General features: G+C 48.3%; 10 protein-coding genes across 10 annotated transcripts; 3 read left to right on the plus strand and 7 right to left on the minus strand.

Annotated features, from left to right (window-relative positions):
* Positions 1-445: 445 nt before the first annotated feature.
* On the plus strand, positions 446-1251 carry FTJAE_2105 (alpha beta hydrolase fold-1; the record flags this gene model as incomplete). The annotated part of the gene is made up of 2 exons (XM_037348265.1): positions 446-856; positions 910-1251. 2 exons carry the CDS (start codon positions 446-448, stop codon positions 1249-1251), a joined length of 753 nt encoding a protein of 250 aa, XP_037210774.1.
* A 165-nt stretch (positions 1252-1416) lies between these two features.
* FTJAE_2106 (f-box domain protein) lies at positions 1417-2542 on the minus strand (the record flags this gene model as incomplete). Its single annotated transcript, XM_037348266.1, has 2 exons — positions 1417-2022; positions 2075-2542. 2 exons carry the CDS (start codon positions 2540-2542, stop codon positions 1417-1419), a joined length of 1074 nt encoding a protein of 357 aa, XP_037210775.1.
* A 513-nt stretch (positions 2543-3055) lies between these two features.
* On the minus strand, positions 3056-3356 carry FTJAE_2107 (uncharacterized protein; the record flags this gene model as incomplete). Its single annotated transcript, XM_037348267.1, has 2 exons — positions 3056-3119; positions 3172-3356. 2 exons carry the CDS (start codon positions 3354-3356, stop codon positions 3056-3058), a joined length of 249 nt encoding a protein of 82 aa, XP_037210776.1.
* A 4148-nt stretch (positions 3357-7504) lies between these two features.
* FTJAE_2108 (nitrosoguanidine resistance SNG1) lies at positions 7505-8833 on the plus strand (the record flags this gene model as incomplete). The annotated part of the gene is made up of 1 exon (XM_037348268.1): positions 7505-8833. One exon carries the CDS (start codon positions 7505-7507, stop codon positions 8831-8833), a length of 1329 nt encoding a protein of 442 aa, XP_037210777.1.
* Positions 8834-9041: 208 nt separating this feature from the next.
* FTJAE_2109 (peroxisomal short-chain alcohol dehydrogenase) lies at positions 9042-10055 on the minus strand (the record flags this gene model as incomplete). The annotated part of the gene is made up of 3 exons (XM_037348269.1): positions 9042-9214; positions 9264-9956; positions 10013-10055. The coding sequence occupies 3 exons, from the start codon at positions 10053-10055 to the stop codon at positions 9042-9044; spliced, it is 909 nt and encodes a 302-aa protein (XP_037210778.1).
* Positions 10056-10429: 374 nt separating this feature from the next.
* Positions 10430-12506, minus strand: FTJAE_2110 (cercosporin resistance; the record flags this gene model as incomplete). Its single annotated transcript, XM_037348271.1, has 5 exons — positions 10430-11178; positions 11234-11517; positions 11570-12016; positions 12068-12271; positions 12325-12506. 5 exons carry the CDS (start codon positions 12504-12506, stop codon positions 10430-10432), a joined length of 1866 nt encoding a protein of 621 aa, XP_037210779.1.
* Positions 12507-12801: 295 nt separating this feature from the next.
* On the minus strand, positions 12802-16893 carry FTJAE_2111 (apo9 cpo9; the record flags this gene model as incomplete). Its single annotated transcript, XM_037348272.1, has 7 exons — positions 12802-13369; positions 13419-13694; positions 13776-14110; positions 14182-14842; positions 15380-16175; positions 16231-16458; positions 16509-16893. 7 exons carry the CDS (start codon positions 16891-16893, stop codon positions 12802-12804), a joined length of 3249 nt encoding a protein of 1082 aa, XP_037210780.1.
* Positions 16894-20196: 3303 nt separating this feature from the next.
* Positions 20197-21276, minus strand: FTJAE_2112 (microcin C7 self-immunity mccF; the record flags this gene model as incomplete). The annotated part of the gene is made up of 1 exon (XM_037348273.1): positions 20197-21276. The coding sequence occupies one exon, from the start codon at positions 21274-21276 to the stop codon at positions 20197-20199; it is 1080 nt and encodes a 359-aa protein (XP_037210781.1).
* Positions 21277-21672: 396 nt separating this feature from the next.
* FTJAE_2113 (transcriptional activator Mut3p) lies at positions 21673-25208 on the minus strand (the record flags this gene model as incomplete). The annotated part of the gene is made up of 4 exons (XM_037348274.1): positions 21673-23896; positions 24410-24656; positions 24715-24972; positions 25025-25208. The coding sequence occupies 4 exons, from the start codon at positions 25206-25208 to the stop codon at positions 21673-21675; spliced, it is 2913 nt and encodes a 970-aa protein (XP_037210782.1).
* Positions 25209-25689: 481 nt separating this feature from the next.
* On the plus strand, positions 25690-27543 carry FTJAE_2114 (CAIB BAIF family enzyme; the record flags this gene model as incomplete). The annotated part of the gene is made up of 4 exons (XM_037348275.1): positions 25690-26062; positions 26119-26417; positions 26465-26965; positions 27019-27543. 4 exons carry the CDS (start codon positions 25690-25692, stop codon positions 27541-27543), a joined length of 1698 nt encoding a protein of 565 aa, XP_037210783.1.
* Positions 27544-27913: the final 370 nt, after the last annotated feature.

The raw sequence follows: 27913 nt of genomic DNA on the forward strand, positions 1-27913 counted from the left end.
GATCTTCTAGATCAAAATAAGCCTCATAATTATTGGATGAGGACTGAGTTTCAAGCTCGAGACACGGCACGTGGCCACTATCAGGTTCGGATGCTGGGTTTCATGAAGGGTTCTTCAGATATTTGGCATGTTTGACCTATCGGAGGACCGTATTCTCGGAAGCTAAAGAATGGAAGCCAACTAAGCTCCGTTTACAGCCAACAATCAAGCTTTGAAGGCGCAGGGAGAAGCTGCAAAGAATATATCTAATACAAAAATGGTAGGTTGCAGCAGATCTCCAACATCTAGACCCGGCATTCGAGCGTCACATACCCCACGGGGGAGGAAAGGGGTTAGCTATACCCCGAATATGCCTTAGTTCAGTGACCCGTGTGTATAAAAGCAGTCCCGATAACAACCTGGTTTACCCCAGATTCTGCTCCATCATCTAAACTTTCTTTCCGAGATGTCTTCTAACCCTACCATTGTATTTGCCCCAGGCGCCTGGCACTTGGCCTCTTGCTTTGACCCCATTCGCGAGGCCCTTCACAAGCGAGGATGGACAACCGAAGCTGTTGAGTACCCATCCGTAGGGGCAGAGCCTCCCACTAAGGGTCTTGACGATGATGCCGATGCTGTACGGACTGTTCTTCAGCGTCTAGCCGATAAAGGAGAACAGATCGTCCTTGTTGTCCACTCATATGGTGGCTTGGTCGGTGCCAATGCCGTGAAGGGGCTTGGATACCGCCAACGCAAGGAGCAAGGTCTTTCTGGTGGTGTCATCATGTTTGTGTACCTAGCTGCGTTTGTGACGCCGCTCGGCCTGAGCATCAAGCAAATGCTCGGCGGTCAATTCCTGCCCTGGATGAACCCCAAGGTAAGCAAGCCCAGGCATCCTTGGGAGAACGAGCGCATTCTAACCACCAACAGGGAGATTATGTGTACGCAGACACACCAGAGGAGATTTTCTATCACGACCTAAGTGGCGAGGCACTCGAAAGCGCCATGAAGACGCTCAAGCACCAATCAGGTCGTGTTTTTACAGATACTGTCACATACGAGCCATGGCACGATATCGAGACCATGTACTTCTTCTGTGACGAGGACAAAGCACTGTTCCCCGTGGTACAGGAGCAAATGGCAGGTATGCTGGGTCCGAATGCCGTGCAATTTCACTCAAAAGCATCGCACTCCGTCTTCCTGTCGAAGGTCGATGAGACAGTTAAGGGAGTTGAGTTAGCTGCCGAGGAGGGCAAGAAGAGAGCGGCTTAGGTGTTTTGACGGAGTATACAGTACTTTGGAATTGAGATATCCTGTTAGCTTATGAATCCAAGTTTCTCATCACTAATCCTGAATTGTACATGGTCACCGAGTTCTCTCTGCTCAGGTCAAGTATAGGGGAATAGATCGAACGACCTTTCCATTGAATAGAGCGCACTAGAATGTATGAGCCTGACTGTCATCAAAAGCCCCAGAATTGTTCAGCAACAAATTACAAAACGATGTTCCGACCTCGATAAACGTCTGCGGATCTGAATGAAAGTGAATAGGACGCCTGACACCTTCACCCTCTCTTCTCAAGTGCGCACAGCACTCGGCATCTTCATTGTACGGCTGACGCTGGAAGTGAATTTGGCCACGCTCCTCTGGACCCATCTGGTAAAGAGGAGCTCTAACCTCGAGCTTTTGCATGTTGGACTCTGGGCTGCTGCAGAATTCGAAGATAGGCTTGAACTTTCCGGGGTCTAGCCACATAGGTCCTATGAACAGTCCTCCAGGCCGAGTTCGCTTGAGAAGGTTGAGAACGATCGACTCCTTGGTGTGTTGGAACCGTAATGTCAATCGATTGAGTTTAGGGAGGCTGGGGAGTTCTGAGACGTATTCCAGGATCTTCCAGTTGGGAAATTGGAAGCCTTTCAGATCTGGAAGTCCGGGGAGAGGGATGCCGAGGAATTGGTAAGCGAAGTCTTGAAGTCGAGGACATTTCTGGACAAGTCTCGCAAGGCCAGTAAAATTGCTTTCGTTTTCAGCTTCAGCGCGGATCTGGGGCGCTGTCCAGTTCTGTGACTCTTTCAAGCCAAACTGTGTCGCCAACCTCTTCCCAATCCTCCCCACGGTCTTTGAAGGCAAACACCCGTGTTGAGATGTTGGTGTTGAGAGATGTCACGGTCGCCAGTACATGCGCGATATCAGGGCTATCCCAGTCAATTAGGTTGAGTTGATCGCTAGCCAAGGCGAAGAGCTTCATGTCTGTATCGTTGAACAGATTGAGAGATTGAATTTGAAGCTTAGCAGCAGCCAGTGATTGCATTGTGACGAAGAATGTGTCGTTGGTGCACTGCCAGGTGCTTCTCATAGTGGAGCGCTCCTCGAGTTCGCTCTTGATCTGAATTTGATGTTTGGGACGTCCCTCAGCGTGCATCCTCAAAGCGACGATGCCCAATGGATTTCCGGCGCCCTTTGCAAGCGCTGTGAAGGCTTTGGTGAGAAGGCTGGTCAATTCCTCGCGAGTCGCGGGCGGTTCGCTCAACTGCCTTTCACCATCTTCATCGTGGACACCCATTATCGCCAGGTTCTTATATACAGTACCTGATTCAGCATCTTGGATGAATTTCTGTAAATGCTTTGGGGTAAGAAACACTATTCTGTTGGCCATTTTTTACTCTGTCACGATCAGTCGCCTGCGAGATGCAAGAAATGGAATTCCCCGCCTGAATTGCTAATGTCAAAATGAAATCGTGGGTGTAATGGGGCTTTGAATCAAACCAATCAGCTTAGATCTACTTGCCCAAGGCCGAGAAGTCTTTAGCGCTCTATCAAGGACTGGACGAGGCTAGTCCATGTCAAGGTTCAACTTCTCTGAATATGACAGAAGAAGTAAACCGTCAATATTCAATACGCCTTATGAGAGGCAATTGGCCATGTTTGAGATCACATATTATACGTGCTAAGACGAAAGGATTGTGCCTCAAGATTGTCAATTCAAGTATCTGATTCTGGGCGAGGCTTTTATTTCCATCCATGACATGATAGTCAACCCATCCTCCAAGAAGTGAATACGAGTTGGTACCTCAGTTTACTTGGGAAGAGTAGGGACGGCGGGGCATTCAGTAAGGATTCGAATAATAATTCTGATGGGGCTATGAAATCTTTAGCATTGATTTAGAATCATACAGATAGCGATTTGCTTACCAAACAAAGATGTCATCAACTCTAACAACGCTGTTGAGGTCGAGGTTTGGGAAGCAAGTGCTGATACCAGAGACCTGGAGAAGACACGCAGGGTCCAAGAGAGTTGGGACCTGTCGCTCCTTGACCTGAGGGGTCGCAGCCGCGGCGACAATGGCAGGGAGAGCAAGGATGAATGAGGCCTTCATTGTGATGGTTTTGGGGGGATCTGAGAGATCTTGGGTGTAGTGGTTGTTTGATTGTTGTGATAGATGAGTGTGATTGTGAGTGATGAGGATAGACAGATGAGGAGGGATGAACGGGGTTTTTATAGATTTCCGAGTTCTCAAGATCCAAGGCAAGGAGTCCCTCAAGGCATCTCTGCTCCCTGCCCAGCAAGCAAGTTCTTTGTGAGTGTCTGAAAACCACAAGTCATGAGAGGCTGGTCGAATTCCTCAAACAGTCGTCATCTGGCAAAGTTGAAGCTCACGATAGGTACATTACTTTCCATAGGCTATTGGCAGTCCCAACTTGTCAAAGCCGTCTCATGGCCGTGCCAAGACGCTTAGTGTTGTACGAGCTCAACGTCCTGGCGATTAAGTTTGTCTTACCGCGTTGGGCCAGAAGCATAATTGTCTGGTATGTGACATCTCAACTTGGCAATGTTCATGATAATTCTTGATATTCTGAGACCTGCCGCTGCCATCTATGTCAGAGGCGCCTGTCAAGGCAACAACAACGGTTGATTTACTGACGATCAGGGCGAAGAGCCATTCTGAATGGACCGGAAGATTCACTGCTTGGCTCTTGGCTCGAGCATCACCGAGGCGGTGAGAAGGATTCGAGATGAAGACATGAAGTGAGGGTTGGACAAACTTGATTTTGACTCACGTGTACATCCGTAAAGGTTTTAAGCTGCATCTACAATCACACGTCACTTCCTTGGTTGCTTGAACCTTTGCTAACTGTTGTAGGTCTTCTCAAGTGTGAATGGAGTCTTATTAGCTACCAGAGCTTAATCTAGGGTTACGACCCTACACAATTTGATCTGACACAATTCTAGCTGCTGCTACGACGGTGTCCTGCCGCGATAGAAAGGCAATCTTTTGAGAACAGAACTTCACTCAAGAATTTGGTCGTGGATTGCCAACCCCCGCAAATCATTCGAGTTGTAAGACAACAGGGCCCCCCCCTTTCTTCAGCCGCACATCAAGCGGCAAGTGCCGTTTCATTCATTATTGGCCAATCTTTGCAGAGTCTGATCGACACCAAGGGAGAACGTCTTGTCTCATGTCAAGCGTTACGGGCCATCAACTTCTTTGATCTGACTGGTGCAAAGACGGTGATCTGCAAGCCGTTGCTGCTTCCCGTAATATGACGATGGACGGGTTGCTGATCTCTATTCATTCGCATGTGGTTGTGTAGAATACGAAAATTCTCCTGTGGGGCACCTACCATCCCTTCCTTGTAATAGGACGCGACATCTCTCCCTTCAGTGGTTGGCTGTCTTAGTCTCGTAAAGTCAGATGCAACCCACGATCTCATCACAACCAACATCGACCGGGGGCCATATCCGAGTCACGTCAGTGGACTCCCAATCTTGACATCTCCGCATCAAAATCTGCAAGTCGTCCAAAAAAGAAGAGGCGGAAACTGCTATGGCAGCTTGTCCGTCTCTTGGCTAACGAAACCGAAATGGAGCTGCGTATGAACCCCCAATGTCTCGGAGCTATGAATATCAGTTTTGCGGATGTCGGTCAGGCGGAGTTCCCTCAGCGGTAATCCGGATGCCCAGCTTGGCACTGACCAAGTGCGTTAGGCGGGCTGTCAGTTACATAACTTATCGGGATATAAATTGAGCGGCCCGTTGCGAGCGGAAGTTTACTTGAGAAGCTAATATGAGGGGCTGGAGGCAAAGTTAATCCCGGCTGGCAAAGTTTGTATTCTGCACGAATAGCACCTTGAGCTTTCAGCCAAATTCTGAATCGAGTGTTGAGTTCCATATAATTACTGGATCTTATGAGACTTTCATGTAATATGCCTCAGGCCAGCAGGTCTGGACTTGGGGGCAGTGGAGACACATTTTCTGCTCCGGCTACCATTTCACGATGCCAGCCAACAGCTCTTCTCTCTCTTCTGGTCATTTGATGAAGCGGGATGATGCCCCCATCAGTGTCTCTGCTGTTATGTCACGGTACGGTAATTATGACAGGAAGACCTCTGCCGTCATACCCGCCAATGTCTCTGCCTGAGTTGGTTGGTAGGTTGAACATGCTGCATGGTCGAAGAATGCGACAGCTGACAAGTGGCAACGAAACGGCTAGCATTAACCTTAACTCTTGAAAACCTCCGAAGGGGTGAGAGTGGTCGGATGTGATAGATGATATTCATGATAGATGTACGAAACTCTACATCGATCGCCGACATTCATTGTGGATCTATCGTTTTAATTCAGTAAGGGAGCGTGGGCTGAGGAGAATTTTATGACAGATTGCACTTACTCAATCGATCCCTCGAAGACGTATACACCTTGATGATCTTTGACGATGTACACGCCCGTGCCACGTTGGGGTTGGGCCAGCTGATCGAAGCTTACGGTTGGGAAAGGCCTGCAACTTTGACTTGCTATAGGCAAGTACTTTCAGTACTCAGCGAAATTCCTCACACTGGCTTGGTTTTGTTGAAATCGGAGCTACTGCTACTTAGGCATCGCCGATCAGCCTCAAAGCAGATGAAGGGATGGGGTTGGTGGCGTGCCATCACGAGCTGGGAGTTGAACCTTGTACCCAACTTCGCCGTGAGAAGCCAGATCAAGTCCAACAGATAATCCTGTATGTGTACTCATTAGGTAACTGGACTTACCGTTATGGGCCATTGGGTGGCGTATTAACACCACAGTAACGCTGAGGTGAGGTTGAAGCCATCGAGTGTTTTGTTTGATGGCGCCGCTACCATTTATAAGCGGGAACAAAGTTTAATTGCTTCCATGGACCGAGTAAAAAAGAAAAGGGAAAGAAAAAGGATTCCCTGCATGCAGGCCTAGTAAGGCTATTGCACGCGGATTATATTGAATTTACAGTAATACAATAAAACGAACGCCCTTCCGACGATACCTTAACCATGAAGTCTGCAAGCGCCTGAAGCTCAGTGTCAGAAAATGAGATTGAAGTAAACTACCCTATAGTTGTGTATTTTCCATCAAAATACCGTAGGGTTGCCCGATCGCCAAAAATAGTAAGCGCCATTTAGAAACTATCGAAGAATTTGCTTTGTTGGACCAGTGCGAGCCATGGCGCGGATCCGCGTATTGCACACGTTTTACGAAGTCAAATACTCGTATGCTTTGCGATATTAATATTTAATACTGACAAGCCATCTCATCAATGTCGGCAAATATATCCGGTGCATATCAACTGGCTCTTGTGCTACTCCATTACGGGTTTTGTGTTGCTTACGACGTCAGGTAAGGAGGAATACAGGCTCTACAGGTGTTGCATGGCAATAGTGCAGTGCTTGCACAAACCACGTACGGGGCTTGATAAGGTATCACACGGAGTTAAAGGAATGTTGTCCGTTGGGAATTGTGCAACACGGAATTATGTCAGAGGCATGTCTTGTGCGATGAATGCGAGGCAATATTCGGCATTTTCATCACATTACCAATAATTAAGCAGCTGAGATCGGTCTATTGGTGATGATCATGCTTCGCCAATAACAAAGAAAATGACGTAAATGATTTCAGTGAGGATCTCACGTAATCGCAGATTGATTGATTGATGAATCAGTCAATATCTCGGTCGGAGGAAAGTAGTGCGCAACGCCGACCGGCTTATCTGGATTATGCGAAGATCCACGAAAGAGCGAATCCTTCCAGTCACATTTTTAGGAGGGGGGAGGAAGTGGGCATCTTTTGTAATCACAGTTATCTTAGCGCCAAAGTCGGCGAGTCGGCCACGTCGCGACGCGAGGTGCCGCCGGCTTTTACTGCTTTTTAGTAGCTAATGATCGCCCTGACCCTTACGCGAGGCCCCTATAGGGTTTAGCGTGTGATTGACTCAGGCCTCGCTGCTCGGACTTGTCTAGATTTCCGACCTACGACGGAGGAACTCAAGAGTCCAGAATATGCGGCCATAGTAATAGCATGGCACCATCGATCAGATGGATCTGGCTATTTAGATATGCAAGCGTCGCACGATTGTTTTAATTTCGTATCCATTAATTAATTACTTAGACAGATAAGAAAAACAACTCCCAGTCTCCATTAATCGTGGTCTGATTCTTTAAAACTCTTCAGCTACTTCAACCCCTGCATCTCGACAAACATCACCTACCCCTTTCGTTCAGTTCAGTCTTCAATATGGCAGTCGATCTAGAACAACAATCATCCTCCCCTGCTCCCACGTTACACGACGAGCCGGCCGTCATGGAGGACACACAACGACATGGCATCAACTCAGCAACATGGCACGGCCGAAGAGGTCTTGTCATCAAGATCCTCACAGGTGTCATGGTTGCCATTCTCGTCGTCTTCCTCGCCGACCTTTCATACGTCTTCGGTTCCACATTCGAGGTCGGTAATCGAGTATCAGGTCTGAAGATTCTAGTCGTCGACTATGATGGTGGTGCTGTTGGAGAGTCTGTCGCCAGCGCATACAAGAACTTCCAGGACAAGACTTTCCCTACACTTGAGTTTCGATCCGCCGATGACTACCCCGAGACAAAGGATGTTAAGCATGGCGTCTGTCACGCAGATTATTGGGGTGCTATCTACATCAACAAGGGCTCTTCTGATAAGCTTGCTGCTGCTATTGAAGGTGGCTCTGCTGCCGAGAACTACAACCCTGCTGATAGCATCACCTACATCTACAACAGCGCCCGATATCCTACTGTCGCTTCTGGATACTTGGTTCCCAACTTGCAAAAGGTCATCAGCGCCGCTCGAGGTAGCTACTACCAGTCCCAACAGGGCCGATCCGCCCTACGAAGTGTCAACAGCAGTGATCCAGCTGCCGTCGAAGCATATCTCAACCCTATCCAAGGTACCGCCGACATCATCATGCCCACCAACCAGGGAAGCCGAAACCTCTACAACACCATCAACATTGTAATGGCTATCCTTGGCCAGTTCTTCTATGTCCTCGCCATGAACGGCATTTACGACAAGTTCGGCCTTCACAAGAACATGCGCATCCGCGACCTCTTCATCATGCGCTCTATCAACGGCATAATATTCTCTGCCCTCTATGCCCTGATCGTCACAGGATATATCTGGGCCTTCCGCGAAGACTGGGGTGTTTCTGGCGGACAGTTTGCTCTATCCTGGTTGACCTTTTGGCTATTCATGGATGTCAACTTCCAAGTACTAGAAACTCTGATTGGAAGCTATATCCCCATGGCCCTCACGCCTTTCTTCCTCCTGACTTGGTTCATGATGAATGTCGGTTCTGTCGTGTTCCCCTTTGAGCTTACAACCGGATTCTACCGCATTGGTTACCTTTTCCCCGCTCATTCACTATGGATCATTCTCATCGAGGTCTGGTCTGGATGCGGCAACTCTCTTCACATTGGACTTCCTATTCTCTTTGCTTGGTGGGTTGTTGGACATGTCACAGCGTTCTTCGGTATCCGAAAGAGGTGCCTGGATCAGTTGGAGAACCTTAAGACTGAGGATGGCAAGCAACAATAAAGTAATCACTCGGCTGAGTGAGAGGACTTTTACTAAAAGTGTATTTGTACGGATTGGATGACATAGACCATTGGACATACCCCTCGATAGACTACTACGTAATAATTATTCCACACAATTTAGACAATCACTTTTGCTTCGAATATCTAAGTGCATGATAAATCCCGCAGTTGACGATTGTGCATTTCCCAAGCGAGTATCCAACTAACTAAGTCACAAGACGAACTTTGAGCTTATCGCCCTTGACAATCTCCTCTTCCTTCGACATCAGTTCGGGAAGATCCCAAGTAAGATTGATGTAACGCCCGGCCAGCCAAGGTCGCTTTTCTGATGCCAAATAAACCAAAGAGTTTGCACAAAGCGCAGGAGTGTCAACAAAGGCTATTTACTGTTAGCAGCAGATTCTGATGATTTAGATCGATAGACTGACCTGCTCGAAATGGCTCGGGAATCCCCTCGATACCTCCCAACATCTCTGAAGGAGAGTTTCCAGGATGGACGCTGTACGAAACGATCTCTTTGTCCGCGTACTCGACCGAGATAAACTCGGTCAATCTGGTAAGCGCCAGCTTAGATATCTGGTATGAGCTTAGGGTCGGCGATACGAGGTGAGCTCCGACACTACTGATGTTGATGATAGTTTTAAGTTCAGACTTGACAAGCAGAGGGGCCAAGGCTCGAGCAACGAGATACGGCCCATAGACATTCGCGGTGAGGGTCTGCAACCAGTCTGCAGGCTCAGAATCAGGTATGGACACCATTTTCATGAATGCTGCATTGTTGATCACGACATCAACATAACCGAATGCTTCGTCGATCTTTCGCGCCAAAGCATCAACACTCTCGGGAACACCAACATCCGCCTTGATGGTCAGGACCTCTGGCTCTGGGTGACCTGCTTCTTTTGCCGCAGCTGTGATAGCCTCGGCAGTTGCCGACATGTCAGACCTAGAAGCGACAACAATACGAGAGGTACCAGCTCGTGCAAAAGCTGCACACATGGCTCGGCCATAGCCTCGAGATGCTCCAGTGACGAGAACTACCTTGTCCTTGAAATTGAAGTTCTGTGGGTCAATGGCAGGATAGGTGTCGGAGTGTACCACCGAGGTAAGGTCATAGTCACCTTCATGTAGGTTATTTCATGCCTCAAAATGAAGCACACAAAGAGGGCTTTCTTACCAGGTCCTTCAAGAGGGTTGGGAGTTCCTTTGGGAGGAGGCATGATGATTACGCTTGATATAAACTTTTGTTAATTGTTTTTATCTTGAAATTGAGATGGTAGAATAGTTTGCTTCGAGTTCTCATGACCAAGATATTGAGGCATCTTATATCCGCTCGTCGCAACGGGGTCTATGCAGTTATTACCAAGCTTTAGTGGACTTCGCCGCAGACGGAATTTCCGGCCAGCCACTGAAGCAATCCCTGGCCAATCGCCTGTAAGCGAAAATCCTCAGCCAAGGTTTTTGGTCCTGTCAGCCCATGTCATTACGGATATAAAGACGACGTTGCAGCAATTCGGAGTTTACAGAATTCCCTTGCCAATGCTCTCGACAAATTTATTGAGGGGCGTTCTATGTGCTTGCTAATTACAGCTACTCATACTTGCAGCGATGATGCAGGGTCGCTTACGGTAGCGATCCCAGCCAACAACTCTTCCCAAGTTTCATCTTCCATCAGGCCGAAGTCTAACATTGCTTCTGGCTGCATATTTCCAGAACCGGTACTCGAGAGATAGCCTTCCGAGCTACTCAGTTCAGAAGAGGAGTTCTGCCCATCACTTCCAAGAGAACAGCTTAACAGTCCTGGTTCCAGCCTTTTCGTTTCCTCATATGCAGTTGCCACGGCCCATATCATATCCGAGAAACCAAGCATGATGTCTTCCTCATTGCCGAATTTCTGTACTTGAGATGAGAGATTCTTGAACTTTCCTTGTAGTCGCTTTGCTTCGCTCTTCAAGTCAGCCACCCTCTCAACTGTCATGGCGTCGTGAACAGGAGAACTGATGGCCATGAAAGGGGCATTGAATGAGGCAAGTCCAGTCTCTCTGAAGATTTCGGATGATATCTTGCTAGCATTTGAGAGGCACAAGAGACTTCTGCAAATCTTGGCCGTTGTATAAAACGTGATGTACCAGAGCTCTTCGTCTGGATAGGCTATGACGGCATCGTTCAGCGACTTGCAGCTCAGAATAAGGTTAAACAAAATAGAGACCCTGGTACTGGTCGAAGAAGACGGATTATTAGTTCTAAAGACGTTAGAAGTCGATGTGCTGTCCCAAAAGTCATCATGCAGTGAAACTTCGCCGAGTAAAGTATCAAGCAAGTAGACCTCCATTCTTATAGCAACTGCCAATGAATTTGAGTCAAGCTATGAACCAGAAGTCCTTGGAGGTTGACTCACGGTTGTTTTGAAGATTTGGAGGAATGGAAGCTTTCAACAATGCAGACTCGTTACTCAGCGTCTGCAAAGCCATGGCGCTGACAAACTCTCCCCTCATGCCTGAGTTCTCTAGGTCATCATACCCAAAGGTGTCGCATATACGACGGCACAATTCATTTATACGAACGAAAGAGGGGATAATAAGGTCACTCGCATATTCTGCGTTGTTTAGGAGGAAATCCCAGCTTTGCTTCATATATCCTGTGTATGGTAAAGCACCACGAGTCCGAAACTTGATAGAAACCCTGGACCATTAGTCTACTTCCCTTTAAAAACCCTCGACCTTTCTATACGCACCAAGATGCCGTGCAGTAAGTTCCAAGCAAAGCCCGAAGCTGCTCTGCAGACCTTGCGGCCTTGCGTCTAGGGGCTGTCTCATCTGGCCCAAGATCGACTTTGCGTCTCATATTACCAGGGTTCTGGTCGAGCCCCAGATTCTGGACTAGTGAAACACATAACTGTGCGATCGGAACAATTTGCTGCTTCTCGTAGCTGATGAAGAAGTATTGGTACCATGCTAGATATATCAACAGACCCTGAAGGATTTCAAGAGTGCTTTCTGACTGCATCAAAACTCGCTGATGTGCTTGGTTTCGGATTTCTTCACCGATCTGGTGTTGGACGCTGCAATTCTCGAATTTCATGGTTGCCATGATGCACATGAATAAGAAGGGCTTGGTAGATCTAAGAGAAGCGACGGTAGTTTCGGAAGAAATGGGAACGAAAGGGAAGTGTTCGATCGCTCTGTTACGATAGTTGTCAAGCAATCTTTCTGCTTCAGTCAAGCTGACAAACCCTCGATCAACAACATCTAGCGTCCCCTGAAGTGTTAAGACGTGAGACAGCGGCAATTGGCCAAACTGGTTGCCATCTAGCACATTCATGTTGAGGTCTTCGGCCGCTAATTGTGCGATGAAGCCACTCATGGGCATGCCCTGGGCTTGGTTACCCAGCAGAGCCAAAACTCTACTCAACCTTTGCTCCAGGAGCCGTGTACGGCTAAGCAATGTCAATATATCTTGAAGAAAAGTCCCCTATTTTCATAGACATACGAGGAGCTGGAGGGACTCTTTCGCTTCTCCACAACGTTAAGGTAGGTGCACCGCTTACCAAGCCGATTACACCGCTGGCATTCGTCAGATGAGAATGGCAGGCATTTGGACTTGACAGAGGTGCAATTGACACAAGCTCTCCTTCTCACACCAGAAACTTTGGAAGAGGTACCAGTCGACATTTCGTCTTGTCGTATACTCAGTATCTTGTTGTCGAACACTAGTGTTAGGCTTGAGAGATTATGGAGTGCCTGGTGCCGTCACATTCCGATAGCTTTTGGGCTGCGGAGTTTCCGTCGGGCCAAAAACAAAACTTGGATGTGCAAGATGACGTGAGTCAGCAATTAATACCCAATAGGTGAGCATAATTCTCAATTTTTGTCTAGCTCGATTAAGATCTCATTTGCAGACCTAATGACGTTAGACGCGTCTAGATTGACCGTTTTTGTACAATGTTGCGAAGCTGTCTGCTGCTAGCTAGCTAGTCGTGTTTTTATCGATCAACTCATCAAACACGACCATCTCTTCGAATTTGTCAGCCATTGCATGAACCTGTGCTTCAGCGACCATGTCAGAGACAGGGCCAAAGATGAAACTCGTGAAAGCCTCTTCGGCTGTAGTGTGATGTTCCCCAGTCTGATCAATTCCCTGCAGAAGGTTCTGAGCCTCCCCCGTGGCAATGGCATCCTTCTGCATCGCCATGGATAAGAACGCTTTCGCAACATCGCGGAAAACCGGGTAACAAAAGCACAGGTCTTGCCAGCAGCGAACGCACAGGTAGAAGTAATACCGCCACAGTTGGTCCTGTAAGTCTTCTAAAAGTGCCAAACTGAGCGTGAACAGTCCGGTGTTGAAGAATGTCGTGAACGCAGCTTGTGGATACTTGGCACAGAAGCAGAACACAAGATCTTTCAGCTGGCTCACTGAAGCTGCGTATACTGCTTTTGGATGACTATCCGGGGAGGTCAAAGACATGAGCCGCGTTGAGCGGGGCATTGCAATGAAAGGCCGAAATATCATGGTGGTAACAACATGGAATAGGATACTGTTTGACAATCAGATAAATGTGGGCAGTTACTTACCAAGTAACTCACTGAAATACCATCACCTCAGGTGGGCAGCCGTCTACTCGCTTCATATGACTGTCCAGAGTGCCAGCCCATACTAGCAGTTTCTGATACTTGCCTTCCGCAAAGGCTAGTGGCACGCGCTCCGAGATTGGCGACTTGGCGAAGCTATAAACTCCCAGGACCTCTTGAGCAAGCACCCATAGTCGACAAGCATTCGGGAACATCTTTCCAAGAAAATCAGACCCTGAACATATATAGATCTCCTTCTGGAATGGGCAGGGTTGGAGGGAAGCGGATATGCTTGTGATGATAGTAGAGAACGTGGATCCTAGTCAAACAGAAGAGTCAGGTTGAGTCTGATTTCCCCTTGAGTTTACGTACGTCAGCCAGTTGTAGACTCCCCAAGCAATTTGCGAGGTTGCCCTCACCCATTCGGGTGTATCTGGATTGACGGCATTCAGCGTCAGTAGACCATCAACTTGACCACCACAGAGCCCGAGACGTTCTTCTTCATGGCGAAGCGATTGCGTACACTCCTGGCCTATGGCATCTTTTCCTTCAAAAATGCAGGCCGCGCTGAAAACGCCCATAGCAGCTAAAGAGATGAACGATGGATCAGATCGCTCTCCCTGCCAGAGCATTTCAGCCTCCTGGAAGGCAGCGTTACGAATTTCATTCGTCCCCGGATTAATCGCAGGGTACCCTTGCTTTTCAGCCTTAGCATCAACATGTCCGCATTGTCATTGAACAAACTACTTACGCATGCGATACATAAGACTGAGCTTACCAAAAAAGGAGAACAGAATCTCTGGCGGCACTGCACAAGATCATCGAGGAACAGGTCAACATCGAAGAAGCCGAGAATCTTGTGATCGTTTGTGATATAAAATGATATCAATTCTGCAGCAACTTCATTTGACACCGGGACCTTTGTCCAGTAATTGATCTGGAGCTTCTCGAGACGACTGTCGCAATACCCCCCAAGCGAGGCTAGCATCAAGCTTTGGGTTTCACCAGGGTTCTGAGCCCCGTATGACAAATTCAGAGTGATATCGTTCCCCGCAGACTTCACCTGATTATCGCTGTGCTGTCTGAGCAAAGCTCTCAAACTTTGCAGATCTACCGGGGGTATCCTGGGGTATGCCATACTGAACTGCGCGTTGAGCTCAAATTCAGTGGCTGATCCAGTTGGTGGCGCAATTGCCCGAGCATTTCGGAGATTCGAAGGCTGAAAGGTTAAGTTAGTGCTGCTGTTGCCTCGTATGGACGACAAGACAGGAAGTGAATCGGGGTTGTCTCGAAGCCGCTGTAGCACATCAGCGGCTTGGTCGATGGGTAACGAGCGCAGGAGGTTTATAAAGTCGGACTGGGCCTGGCAGTGTTGCTCGCTGTCTTTGAGTCGGTCTAATATCTGCTCTTCTTCTGGCCGTAGTGAGCTACGGTACTGCCTATACACACATTCTGTTTTGGCCCGTATGCATGCTGGGCAACTTGGCTTTGCACCGTTACACTGAAGCGAATAAGTACGCGATAACTCGATACGCATAGCAGCGCGGGCGGGACTGACGCTAATTTTCTTACTTCGACATCGATCACATGCAATGTGATTACGGGACCGACGTCTCTTTCGGCTGTCGCTCTCTTCGAATTGAATATTAATGCTCGACGCTGGAGTTGATGTCCCACCGGGATGAGGTTGGATCGGTGTATACTTGGGATCCATATTTGGCGAATGGTAAAAGGTGTCAAAAAGTTGAGCTTCGAGGAGGGATGACATCTAGAAGACGTCATTTCCTTTCACTTTGTGAGGAGTCCTGAACCAATCAGATGTACCGTGGATTGTCCCCTCCGTTGCCTCCGATTGGATTGGACTGTCTCAGACTCGGTAAATGTTATCCTGTGTTTCACCAGATGTCACGACCGATGCTATGGCGGTTACATAAAACGATTACTTATTAATCTCTGACTATCTTCACTTTTGATACCATCCACTGCCTATAGCCTTTGTCTTGGCAGGGCCAACATACTTCTTCTCGTACGCGGCGAACTTCTTACTCGCCGAAGATCCCTTGGCATCGGGGAAATCGACTTTGCAGCCGAGAGCCTTGTACCCAGGAACAAGAGCATCCGAGACACCATTGAGAATCGACTGCAAAAGCTTCACGGAGTTGAAGAGCTCAGAAGGGAAGTTGGCGAAGATTGCATTGTACAGGAAGCAGCTCAAACCTTGAGGATCAGTGGGCAAGTCCAGCGGACCAACAACCCAGCTACCGTCCGCACCAGATCCTCCCAAGGCTGGCTGAGCGTAGAGATACACATCAAGAATGCCGCCAACGGCCTCAGGGATAGTCATGGGTGTAGCACGTCGGTACCAGCCATGCTCAGGAATGCGCTCAGGAACATGAGTGTATTCAAGATCTTTATCCTTCCAAGCGTTCTTGCGCTTTGGCTTGGCGCCGTAGAAAGAAGTGATTGAAGCTTCATTGGCAATACCGCCCGCGCCAATGGTGCCGTTTGAGAAGAAGCCAGGGATGAAATAGTATGCGCCCATAACAACTGCGGCACTCGGGACGTTGAAGTAAAACTGCTTGTTGGCGGCCTTGGAGTCTCTGTATCTGTTCTTGAAGTGTTCCTTGATCGCACCGACATTGTAAGTGCCATCGCCCTTAGCGAGAGCCTGCTGGTGCATCTGCTTGAAAAGTCCTGACTTGAATGAAATGTTGTCTCCGTTGAGGTAGAAGTCTTCGCGTGTAGCAGACGCGTCGCCTTCGTTGAACTTTCCTGCTCAGCTTGTTAGTGACAGCCATGGCGTATGGTCTTAGGATTGATGGCTTACCATGTCCAGCGATACCAGATGGCTTGCCAAATATCTTGTTCAGAGCGCCATTCAGGAGCCCGACACGGTTATCAGGGCCTCCGATGCTCATCTTCTGGGACAGAATATCGCCACCGACGACAGCGCCACCGACAGCAAGGAGAGCGGAAAGATCTGCGCCCATGTTGAAGAGCTTTGCAGTGCCAGCTTGGATCTGGCCGATCGTAGCGATACCGTTTCGGGGGATATCTATGAATTGTGAGCTGCCTACTCGTGTGTCCTTTAGTGCTTCAGCTTACATCCATGGTTGGCCAAGGTGTTAAGACCAGGGCAAGGGCCTCGCTGGTCAGTTTTGCCAGGCGCCTTGAAAGGGTGAGAGGCTTCAGGGAACTTCTGCAGGCCCTTGACGGCCTTGTTGGTAGGAATCAGACCCAAGACATTATCGACGACGGCTTCGACGGTGCCTCCAAGCAAGGACACGACGCCACCTACGACGCCAGTCTTGAGCTGATGAGGCTCATGGTCCTTCTCTTCTTGGCTAACTTGGTGCTCTTTCAAGCGTCGGTCAATCTCTGCACGCGCTTCCGGGTGGTTCAACAGGGCATCCAATCCCTCCGGGGCCAACCAGGGGAAAGAAAGAACGGAGGGGACGCAAAGCGCGGCAGCGACAGCAGAGAAACGCATCTTTACAACCAGATGTCAATCGATTTCCAAGTCAGGTACCTTCTGAATGCTAACCAGGATATCAAGAATAGATTTTGGATACTATATATGCATTTTTTAAGATCCACTAATGGGGTTCCTCCCTGGACACGCTTTTTGAGAATGCTATGATGGTATCTGACGTACTCGAAATCACGATGCAAGGCTTGACAGGAATCAGAAAACGGTTCTCTACAGAAAAGCAATATGTATGTTTGCTAGCCATTGTGCCATTGTACATGCGACTGGTTGTTATCAGGGACACTAAAGTCAAACTATCGATTTCCTAGGTCTATTCTGGTAATACATCCTGGCGAGACTCATAAATAGGGTAACGGTCTCCGGTTCAGCCATGTCGATCATAATGAGAATGCGGAGGATTTCAAAACCCTTCTGATCATTGGCCACAGATGGTGATGATGAGCGGATCGAAACGTTTCCTTCCTGCAAGTGCAGGGGATATGGCCCAGATTTTCCTGTCTTGCGCTGAGAAACACGCCAAGAAGAGACAGGATGACGATCTGATCGTAGATCGGAGAGCCGATTCCTTGGCTGAGGCTCAAATGTGGGTTCGATCATTGGGTCAAAATTGACAAGTAACAGTTCTAACGTGGTAGACTCCAGGCAAGACATTCATCGTCATCAGCGTCAAGTTAAATAGCTCTCCCTCATATCGACGATTCTATGAATGGATCTTGTTCTTCTCAATGAGAAGATTAATCACGACTGAAATGCTTTTCGTATCCTATCATATTCGTTGGAAGTTTGAACGATGTATTATATTGCTCCCGTGAAGTGATTCATGTGGACCTCAAAATCTCACTCACATCCAAATGCTGGGTATGTACGGATCCGCTCCTCGGATATTGGCAGATCCGTTCTGACGGTTCCTTGCTTTGCTTCTAATTGGCCTTGATGAGGTCCGGTGCAGCTATGGAGCTTGACGTTGATATGTGATTATCTTGACGTTGAGCTAGACCGACGCTAGTGCTAATATTCGACCTAGGAACGGGTTTGCTATTGAGTAAATACTTTACATTTAGGCCATTTTCTAAGCTTGAATTCTCACTTGGTATACTTCAAGTGCTATGCCGAATGTCAATCAACCTGCTTGACTCTTGTATTTAACTGCTGTACTAATATAAGACGTAAAGCTATCTTGCAACCTCTAGACCTCTAGAGAGGCCAAAATGGGCTTGTAACACATCCTGTACAAAACATTACAAACAGTTTAACTCTCCTTCCAGTGCATTACGATCCACCAATATGGGTGCTTTAACTTACATATGAATTCAATACTGCCAATAGACTTATCACCATCATTGAACTGGAGAACATCGATGGTCAGCTGCCAGACCGTTGCTAAGACATAAGCGGTAAGAGCCTTATCGGGCTTCTTGTGAGTCGGACCTGTCATTTTTATTATTAAAACCAATAATCTTTTCATTACATGGCATAGATAGAGGCTATTCTAACAGCTGCATTTACATCATTCATTAAATTATACATATTTAGCGACAGTGTCCTTGGATATGTTGATATGATATAGTCAGAATGTAATATCACAAAGGCCAGAGAGCGGACAGAGAACGAAGGACAAATGATGAGAAAGTCTAAAAAAAAAAGAAATGCTTCATAGCAGCTACTGGTTTCGATCCAGTGACCTCCGGGTTATGAGCCCGGCTGTGATGAGTTAGTACGAATTTTGAATTCTCTCTGTGGAGAAGAACATACCGCGCTTCCACTGCGCCAAGCTGCTTTGCTTGAGCTTATGTAATAGTCGATCACTAAAATTGGAATATGTACCCGGAAGAGCTTCACTGGCGCGTCCCCAGAGGGCCATCAGTTGCTTCTCGTTGAACATCACGACGTGCAGTGCAGTTATATTTTAGCAACAAAAGCCAATTTCCCCAATTTTGCTACCAGTTGAACTTTTGTGCTTTGTCAGTTCACTCTTATGGTACGTATTACAAGCGATCTACTCCAGCGCGAGATCCTGATGTCAAAATGGCTATTTTTATCCAGGCACAGCCGCACAGATGTACAGATAAGCCTTCTTACGCGAGGACGCCAACGGACCTTGATAAGTGTCTGCCTTCCTCCCGACGGGAACTGCTGAACTTTCTACGGAATGACCGGACCAATTTACGATTCTATTGGAGATGAGTCATTTCGTATTGTTAACTTGGCGGCTTCTTTCATGTCTCACGAAACTGCATCAGTCGTTTCAAGGCAGAATTCTTGTTGTTGGTCTCACTAGATTGGCTCGGATTCGCCCCACATGTCTAGCGCTGACAGCTCGTCAATCAAACCGTGCAAGGGACCAGCGGGTCCCTCATATTCTCCGAGCCTGGCATGTAAGTATTAATAACCGCCATAATTATCATGTCAAAAGAACAGGTAATAATACCCGTCTTCTTTGCAATGTCTGTTTGGTCGATATCGGATCAGTTCCTTGTTGTCGCATCGAATTCTCGCTTTAGTATATTGCATTATCGCCATCATGCAGCAAGTTAGAAACTCTCCCCTCTCAAGGGCTCTTTTCAACATCTGGATATGCATTTGGACTCTCATTGTACTTTCGATATTCGCTCTCGCATGTCTTGTTCAAGCAGGCACAATCAACATGCCAGACTGGACCAAAGATCTACGAAAATTCGACGATGAAGAATGGGCTCAATATTCAGCCATATTGATCATATCAATCTGCGTTCTCTTCGTCCTAACAATGGTCACTGGGATAGCTGCCCTTCGAGCCGATGGATATTGAACCTGCACGACCGAACTTGCGAGTCCTTGACTTTAAACACGCTCCCCACAGCGGATAAGAAGAAGATCCTCTCGACACATAAAAGGGCCTCTCAACTTTGACAGCAACCAGCTCTACAGGAGCCATGTGGCAAAGTTCTGTCTTCTAAGACCGATCACAATCCCCGGTGTCGCCAGAGAAGACTTTGTCGCCCCGAGGACTTTACGAAAACGGGTATTTGGGACGATACTCTCAACCCTTTAGAAGATAACACTCGCTTCTTCTCTGGCCATATGTGTTCAGTAACTCGGCTACCCATATATCCCTTTGACGACAGGCGGATACACAGCTAGCTTCGACATATGAAGGAAAGAGGGGTCCAAAAGAAAACACATATGGGCGTCCCGCTCGATTGACAATGGCAGTAGGGGGGACCTGGCGGCTCAGTATTAAAGAACTGAGTTCGAAGTGAAATGATGGAGCTTGCTCTACTCTTAGATATCAGGGAACATTGAGTGCAGCTTAATTATATTATACTATTCAACCCCAGACTCTAAAACAGCAAAAGTATCAGTCTCAGAATTAAGCTCAGCCAAGGCATCATACGGCAACGTGACCATCGGTGTTGTATGCCCAATGTCCACATTAAATAGGATCGGGAAGCTCTTTGAAGCAAGCCGACCCTCGCAGAATAGTCCCTTGATGATGCCAGCATAAACCTCCCGCTCTTCATCAGAATCATATCCATAAGGCCGTCCTACAACCAGTCCTGCAGCGTCTTCGAAGACACCGTGAGCTATCAAGTCTGCGAATGCTGCCTGTACTCGGTGAGGAGGGTTTCCACCAGAACCATCCTCGTTCGTAGCTGTTTCGAGGAAGACGATTCGGCCACGCCAGTCAGGAACAATAGCTGAAACTCCCGATAGACGGGCGACTACGGTAAGGCATCCACCGAACAGTCGACCCTGAGCTTTTCCATGTCGTAGCCATTGCCAGTCTGTTGTCTTCACAGTTGCAGGTGGCTCTGTGGATTCTGGTGTCGCAAAGAATGGTGCTCCTCTTGGTGCGTAGAACTTGGATCGGGGAATCTGTCCGAGTGGTTCTGTAGATGCAATCGCCCGAAACAAGTTATCGACACAAAAGGCAAGAGGGGTATCTTTGTCGTTGACATCATTCGCTTCCCCGATCTCGGGTACAGCACCAGGACCATAGAAAGTCCTGAGACCCGTCAACCCATACAAGAACCAGTGCAAGCCCGAGATATCGGAATATCCCACCACGATCTTTGGGTTTGCACGAATCGTCTCGTGAAGTTCTTTATCCGCAATCAGGGCCGGAAGAAGCTCTGTGAAGGTTGTACCGCCAATGGTAGTGATGATGGCGGAGATGCTGGGGTCAGAGAAAGCGGCTCGAATCTCGGAGAGCCGGTTATCAATGCATGACTGAATGCCCTTGTCTTCACTGAAGAAAGTCTGCACTTGATAGCCTTTGTTTGTGAGAAGAGCAGCGGCTCGGTCTACGACTGCTGGAAGCGGGGCGTTGATACGCTCTGATGGCGATATGAATGCGATTTTGTCACCAGGCTTCAGGTGTTTCGCTCGAATTGGTGAAGGCATGATGAGAACTGAGCGAATTTGTCTGGGAGCTAATTCAAAAAGGGAATCGTCCTTAAAAGTATATGCGAAGTTTTGATGTTTCGAGTAGTGTTGGTTCACCTGGTTGATGTTGTATCTCGTCAGATCCAGTGAGGGGTCAATGGCGGATTTTAATATCTCCACTGAGGACCTTGCGTAACGTTATGTCGTGATCTCGCACATCACCGGCTCAGCATACCTTTGCGTAATCAGTATATTTCGTGAGGCCTAGAATGCCGTCGCGCCCTTCAAGCGACACACGAGTAACAAAAGTTCCATCATTCGCCATTTTCGCTAATGCCCACAAGACCGTCATCCTTGCTCGCTTGCTCCATTTGGTTACTCTGGTCCACCGATAAGTCCCTTCGGACATCCGTCTCATTCTTGATTATTAACGCCGTTGGCCATCATTTCGTCACCCATTATTTGCGTATCCACGATAGGAAATAGAGACATTGTCGTATCAAAAGAATCAAACCAAAGCATGTTTGGTGAAATACCCAGAAAAGCATCCGCTGAAATATCGACGTCAATCTCTGTCTGCTCTCCTCCCTCTATCGAAAACCCTTGCTGTTCCTCGGTCATCTCGTTCGCTACCTGGCCCGGTCTGGGCGTTTGCGGTTGCGTTTGTATCCCGTCCGTTGAACCGATTCGAGAGTTGCCTTCTGGTTGCTGAGAATTCCGCAACGGCGACTTCCCGATCGTGTGAATACTCCCGAAGAGACCGTTGACGAGGTGCCGTTGGCGTTCCATTCGTAGCCTTGCTCGGTTATCCATGTATATGTCGCACGCATTCTGTAAGTGATCCAAAATCATAAGATGGCGTTTCGCCACAGCATCGTAACGACTGAAGCGGTCGAGAACGCCTCTGGCCGCATGAAGACTCTTCTCGAGCGGGAACGAGTTGTCGAAATCCCCAAAGATTGTTGCACCGAGGACGAGGCCAGATACAAACGCTGAATTACCAACAATCGGTAAGCGTTTCGGTATAGTTCCAGTCCTGACGAGAGTCTGTAGCAGGTCGACTGTCCGCACTGCTGACTCGAGGCAAGAGTGGACAAGCACTTGATTCGCTGAGGAAGATGGCTTTGCAGTTCCTTGCGCGGACTGTTGATTGTCTTCGACGTGCTGAGATACCGCCTTGTGTAGAAATGGAAGAGACAGGAGCATGACTGTCCAATGGCCAGTTAGTTTGAGGTGTATCAGCCCAATATTTGGCTGCACTTCGCCATTCTGGTCACGGATCAAGTCATCCTGCTCAATGCCATCGACCGCGAGACCCTCTCCACATTGTGCAGTCCACCGTCGAAGATGCTTGCTGATACGTTCCAGTATCTCTGGAGATATCATTCTCTTTGCATATACATCTGTAAGAATCAACTCGAAGATCATGGAGAGGTCATTGCAAGCTGAATAGTTCTGAGGGTTCGTAGTATCTCTCAACTCGGATGTCGAGGGAGGCCGGCCCAATGATGCGCTCATGAACAGATCGAGAATTCGAATGCCTTTCCATAGCTGTTCTCTCGCACGACCCTCGTTAGCAGAGAAGAGGGAAGCAATATCATGGCGATGAAGCCCGATGGCATATGCAGCTCGAACTCCCATGCCGAGATACATGAACGCCGCATTCCGGCGCGATGCACCCAAGAGATACATGGCGATGAGAACCAACGCTTGAATAGTGACAATACCTGGCTCTTCTATCAGTGTTTCCACTGTCAAGTACCGGGCATAGTTGAAGAAGGTCTCAGCCAAGTCATCTTTATCTTCTGGTCCTGTTTGCGCACCAATGGCAAAGACCAGATAGTATACTGAGCTCGCAGGGTCAGCGATATCTTGGCCATCTTCAATCCACTTTCTTATGCCTTGGTCAAGTTCTGTTTGGTCGAAGAGAAGTAGTACGCAATTGGTTGATTGCATGTACCATTTCACAAGATAATCGAGCTCCTGCTCAGACTGCCGTGGCGGTGGGTTCTGGGCACTCGACAGGATCCATCCTCGCCGTGTTTCAGGCGATGCTTCGACGATGCCATGTCGCAATGGGTCATCAACAAGAGTACAATCTCCTATGCTACGTCGCACAATCCTCCTAATATTCTGCAGAAAAGACAGCGTTGCAGAGTCGCCAATGAACATGTATTCACCTCTCGTATCTTGAACAAGGCGCGACATACGTGGAAGTCTTTCAGGTTGTGTATTCGAGAGCAGCTGCAGAGAAGAAGAGGTCCCGTCATCAACATACGTCTCATCCACCGAGGTCAGACCCGATCTGTTTCCGACGGTTATACTACCAGCAGGAGTGGTCTGCTCGGTGATATTACTGAGTCTATCGGGATCGGGACTTGGTAGGGATGACGCGAGGATGCGTCTTGCACCATTGTTTGAGGCAGATTGAGACTCGTGGCACTCATGCCCGAGACCTCGCTTGATGCAGCGGGCGCAGGGTCTACGGCCATCGCATCTCTGCTTGCGACGTTTGCAGCTCTCGCAGGCCTCGGCGCATCGCCTTCTCTCAGAGTCTCGGACCCTCCTGGTAGGCATTTCGTCGTCGGTAGGTCGTGTGAGGTCCCTGGAACTGAGGGAGTGAACCGCGGGCCGCGAGCTGTCGGATATGTCCAGGTCTTTATTGGTTACTTGGCCACGAGAATGGGGTAAGATTTGGTGACATTCCGGCTGACGTAAATTGGCGCACCATTCACTATTACCGAGCTGCCGATGGAAAGATCCCTGTAGCCGATGGTCACATTGAGGGGTCAACACCACTGAATTCCTGCCTGGTAACTACTGAGTCAGTGCTGAGATGGCTTGGTCACAGCAAACATAGAGTCTCGCATTACAGCAGTAGCAATCATGAATACAATCTCTTGGGTTTGAAGTCGCGAAGAAATACATTTTGATACTGATTAATCTATATCTTATCTAAAACCCTTAACCCAGTTTGGATAAGAACTCTTGTATTTTGGAACCAACTTCATCTGCTGCCTCAATACAGTGCCAATGACCAACTCCAGGTAAAATATGCATGATCTTCGACGAGTCGCTGCAGCCCCAACTAAAGTAAAAGTCAGCGGCGATTGCTTCAATTAATGACCCTGCAGTGACGGCAAGTACTTACCCGCTTAGAATCTTTTGCGCATCCGGAATCGGACTTGTCTTGTCCTCTTCGCCTGAAAGAACAAGCACGGGGCTTTTGATGTTTGCGTAGGCAGGCAAGTCTGCTTGCGCAATCGCGCGACACAAGGCAATGTACCCCTCAGGCTTTTGCGACAGTAACAGAGCTCGAATGAATGCCTTTTGTGTCAAAGTTGCCTTGGAACCTGTCGCAGCGAAGGGAATCGCCTTGGCCATTGGCTCCATTCCCTCTAAACTCAATATTAATACCAGATCATACTCTTTGTACTTCCATTTCAATTGACTTACCTTTCTTGACTGTCTCTATGCGAGTATTGAAGATCTCGGCCATTGCAGGCTTTGGTAGCACAGGACCAATGAGAACTGACCCGCGAAGGTTGCACTTCAGCGCCAGCTTTGGTACAATGATACCGCCCATGGAATGTCCAACAGCGACGGCATTTTCGGGTCGAATGCTTAACCCTTCCAGTAAAGCCTTGACATCACTCGCGATTGTGTGAAATGTTGGATCCTCAACCCCCTCTGACAAAACGGAAAGGCCACTGCCTATTGATCTTCAGTGTTTAATTCCTGCAAACAAAATAAAGTAAATACTGACCGTAGACGTCCAATGCAATTGATGAGTATCCAGCAGCCGCAAGCTGGTTCATGACGGGTATATAAAACGAATGAGACGATCCAAGGCCATGGATGAATACCAATACTGGGCCATCTTTTGAGGCTGTTTCAGCGTCCACTTGGGCGTAAAACAGCGTCTTGTTCTGAACTTTGATGAACGGCATATTGATTAGAGATGTTGGCAGACTGGATGATAGACTGACAGCGATTGATACGACGGGAGTATTCTCTGTTGTCGATATACTATCTTCAATCCCCAAGGTCTCTCTCAAATGCCTCAATATGTTCTAGCGCGGGTCTTTACGGCTCACATTCAGCATCGGAAGCCGGGCGAAAAGCCATCGGCAAGGGTCACAGCCGACCTCCACCACTAAAATATGGGGTCTTCACAGCAAACTCAACCACTGGTGACACTATCTTTCGCTCATTATGGGTCATGCATCACCCAAACCCCACATATCATAGGTAGTTATCACCCAGATATAGTGGGTTATCGCTTTGGTCCGAACTGCCGTCGATTTCCGCCACTCAACGAATCGAGTTGTGTCACTGTATAAAGACTCCCTCTTAACAATCGACCTCTTGTAGATGCCCTCGGGTGGATGCCTCTTTTTAGCCAATAACCGATAAGCTACTTCTGACAAAATGGGAAGCGTTAACCAACACGATTATTCCTCGGTGGAGGAGAGTAAGAGGATCTTTGACTACCTTTGCGGTCAGTTCGATGAGGTTGCTTTTCCAGCGGCTGTGAAGGAGCTCAAGGACAACATCAAGTTTACGTCAGCGCGAGATGCGCCATACTTCCCTATCCCGTTCAAGGAGACGGAGACAACTGCTGCGCTTAAAGCAGTAGAGGGTGCCGTCGCCAGTCTGCTAGCAAAGACTGTCGAAGGTGAATCACAACCGAAGAAGATCAATGTCAACTTGGAGAAGACTACAGCCTTCCTCTGCCAGGCTTATATGGCCAAAGTTGGTGGTCTTGGAAAGCTTGACCCTGGCGTCAAGGCCCTACTCAAAGGTACGTCTATACGCCACAACTGTTGGCCTTGAAGCCAAGGAACTAACGATCATAAGATACGGATTTGCTGCAGGCTCAGTCAAATCCTTACCGCCGCATGTCAGCCAACTTGTATGAGACCAAGAACGCAGGAGAGTATTATCACATTCATGGATCCTTGGAGGCTTCGACGACTCTCAAGATGATTGGTCTTGAGCCTTTCAGACCAGATTTGCAAACACATGAGAGTATCGTTGCTGCTATCGAGCCGGCTGTTCGACAGTTCTCGATAGATGAGCTTGAGAGCATGAACGCTGCTCGTCGGCAGGCTGGAGTTCCTGCTTTGAAGCACGAGGATTTTGTGAAAACTCAACATGTAAGTTGGATCTCTCGTATGAAAGGCCATATCTAACAAACGATCAGGGCAAGACAAATATGGCACTTCCACCATGGTCTGTCGACAATCTTGAGGCCGAAACACCCAAGTGTCCCCTCACACCAAGCCCAGAACATCCAAAGCGGATATTGTCGGGTATCAAAGTTCTTGAACTCTGCCGTATCATTGCTGGTCCTATTGTCACCCGTATTCTCGGAGAATATGGAGCCGATGTGCTCAAGATTACAAGTCCCAATCTGAGTGACGTTCCTTTCTTCCAGGTAGATGGCAACATGGGCAAGCACGCTGCAGAGCTAGACCTGAAGTCTCCTGAGGGAAGAGCTGAGTTTGAGAAGCTTCTCGCTGAAGCTGATGTCGTTGTCGATGGATATCGACCTGGAGCTCTGGAGAAGCTTGGATACGGCGCTACGGCACTTACAAAACTTGCCAAGGAGCGTGGTAAGGGCTTTGTGTATGTCAACGAGAACTGCTTTGGCTACGAGGGAGAGTGGGCTGGACGACCTGGGTGGCAACAGATTGCCGATTGTGTAAGTGCCTTGATCTACAACTACAAGGGAGATCGAACTAACCCGATTGATAGGTCAGTGGCATTGCGTGGGAGCAGGGACGCTTCATGGGCTTGTCAGAACCCGTCGTCCCTCCTTTTCCCATTTCAGACTACGGTACAGGATGCATTGGTGCCATCACAGCCTTGCTAGGTCTCTACCATCGCGCCACCCGTGGAGGATCATGGCACGGAAAGGCTTCACTTCTTCATTACGACTTGCTTCTCTTCAAGGTCGGGCAATACCCTGAGGAAGTAAAGGAGAGATTGAGGAAGGATATCGGACCTGACTTCCTCGCCCTGCGACATGCGCACAGCGTAGATCAGATCTCAGGAACAGCGCTATTGAGGATGCGACAAGTCTTTCCTGAGCTCTTCACTGGGGATAAATACGTCGAGAAGTGGTATTCTAACGCTTATAAGGCTGAGGTCGAGGCCGTACCACCTGTTGTGGAAATTGAGGGTCTGGAAGTTGGCTTCAGGAGAGCAAGTCGGCCTAACGGTGCAGACAAGCCAACATGGGACTTTGGCGAGGAGGCCGATCGCAAGCTGTCAAAGTAGTTTACTTCATTAAAGCTTTAGCATTTACCTAGCCAATTGAAACATGCATAGATCATCCAAACCCTATCTGTCTCTTCTCTATCCACTGTAGAATACTAATTGTTTTGTCGCGTGACAAGATGTCGTTACAATTGATGCTGCTCTTCACTTCCGTTCCTATCATGGCGATTTTGCGACGGCTTCGGCGTGTTCCAGGTGACTTGCAGCGGCTACACTAGGCTTATTTGCACTAGCAGAATCATACGACACACTAATTTCTAGCTCCATATTCCGGGCGTCGGAATCGGAGTCAGGGTGTCCCCTCATCTGTACTTCCGATCAACTTGGCTCCGACATCCGAAAAGCGTGTGGCACCATTCTCGCCTCTGCC

The sequence above is a fragment of the Fusarium tjaetaba genome, assembly GCF_013396195.1.
Source record: "Fusarium tjaetaba strain NRRL 66243 chromosome Unknown NRRL66243_c0000038, whole genome shotgun sequence".
Classification (NCBI taxonomy): Eukaryota; Fungi; Ascomycota; class Sordariomycetes; order Hypocreales; family Nectriaceae; genus Fusarium; species Fusarium tjaetaba.